This window comes from Sinocyclocheilus rhinocerous, unplaced genomic scaffold (assembly GCF_001515625.1).
Source record: "Sinocyclocheilus rhinocerous isolate Xijiao unplaced genomic scaffold, SAMN03320098_v1.1 scaffold62, whole genome shotgun sequence".
NCBI lineage: Eukaryota > Metazoa > Chordata > Actinopteri > Cypriniformes > Cyprinidae > Sinocyclocheilus > Sinocyclocheilus rhinocerous.
In genome coordinates this window covers 2,802,983-2,804,662 of record NW_015656585.1, presented here as the reverse complement: position 1 = coordinate 2,804,662, position 1,680 = coordinate 2,802,983, and the positions used below count along the sequence as shown (strand labels likewise).

At 36.1% G+C, this 1,680-nt stretch overlaps 1 protein-coding gene across 1 annotated transcript in view; it reads left to right on the top strand.

Annotated features, from left to right (window-relative positions):
• Positions 1–966, top strand: part of adgrv1 (adhesion G protein-coupled receptor V1) — a 138,467-nt gene extending 137,501 nt beyond the window's left edge. The window contains exons 90-91 of the mRNA XM_016527812.1: positions 443–617; positions 773–966. Of these exons, the coding sequence (XP_016383298.1) occupies positions 443–617; positions 773–891 (294 nt within the window). The 3' untranslated portion in view covers positions 892–966. The remainder of the gene's footprint in view (positions 1–442; positions 618–772) is intronic.
• The last annotated feature ends 714 nt before the right edge of the window (positions 967–1,680 follow it).

Here is a 1,680-nt window from a genome sequence, read left to right as displayed (position 1 = left end):
TGTATACTACTTGTTGCAAATAGTGGCAATTATCTGCACTTCAGTATTGTAGTACATTACAAAACAGTATGCAATAACAACGTATTGAGTGTAAATTATAATTTGAATTCAGATTATTAAATGGATGCCAACTTATTGGTACAATAAAGCCCTCCCTACACCTACACCTACCCTAACCCTACCCGATACTTTTTCTTGTGAATGCTGACTCACCCCTCACACCCAGCCTAGTAAAACTCTGTAGACATCCAAGTCCTTGTAACCTCTGAATGACCCCTGCACCAGACATACCGGTTAATTGCTGATTTGTGTGGCTCCTTTAAGCTAATACTGAGTGCACAAACTAACTCAACTACAAAAGGCATTTTAATGTGGTGAAGCTTTGAAAATTTTTTATTTTTTTTTTCTGACATCCAAAGATCTTTTTTGTTATGTTTTTCAGATCTCTGCAGATTGGGAGAGAGCTTCACTGAGGCCCAGCAGTCAGCCTAGCAGTGTTTTCAAACAGAGTCGTCAGGACGAGACCTACATCACAGAAGGAGGGTTCATCAACACTAATCTGGTGCAGGACGAGGAGTCACAGGAGTTTGATGACCTCATATTTGCCTTAAAAACTGGTAAGCCCCTTTCTTCCAAAAATTTACATAAATCCCTACAGGTCTTTAGCAATTATAATAATACCTGTGAACTTTTTTTTGATGAATACTAGTTGTGTTTTTTTTTTTTTTTGGAAGTTCACAAAATTTGAGAATAATGTTTTACCTACAAACAGGTTCTGGCCTTAATGTGAGTGACAGCGAGTCAGTCCACGGCAGTCATGATGGAGGTAGTGTGGCTAACTCTCAAATCGTAGAGCTGCGGCGGATTCCTATCGCAGACACACATCTCTAACCTCACTATTTTTTGTACTGAAAGTTGTAAAATAAAAACAATAGTTGTTTTTTGTTTTTTTTTACTGTTTATGCCTTTGCACTAAATCTTGTTAGTTTTTAAGTTGTCTTTTTATACGTGAAAATAGTTTTTTATATTTTTTGCCCAGTCTCTTTCTTATTGTTGAATCATGAACACTGACCTTAATTGAGGCAAGTGAGGCCTGCAGTTCTTTTAGATGTTGTTCTGGATTCTTTTATGACCTCCTGGATGAGTCATTGTTGCACTCTTGGAGTAATTTTAAGGTTCTATTTGGTTCTATTTAAGTGATTTCTTGATTCAACAGGACTGGCAGTAATCAGGCCTGGGTGGGGCTAGTGAAATTTAACTCAGCTTTCTAAAATAATGTGGTTAATCACAGTTCTTTCATGATTTAACAGGAGGGGGCAATTAATTTTTCACGTAGGGCCAGGTAGGTTTGGACAGCTTTTTTCCCTTAATAAATGAAATCATCATTTAAAAACTGCATTTTGTATTTACTTGCATTATCATTGTGTAATATTAAAATTTGTTTGATGATCTGAATCTTTTAAGTGTGACAAATATGCAAAAAAATTTAAAAAAAACAGGAAGGGGGCTAAAACCTTTTCACGGCACTGTATGTGAATATAATTATCACTAAATTAATTTGTGAAGGTTTTAGTATTGTTTTGAATGGAAATGTCATGTAGATTGAGTGGCAGTCTGGCCAGTGAGCCCCATAATTCTGCTGCTTGGTTTGTGTAACACCAATAATAAATATTCAATATG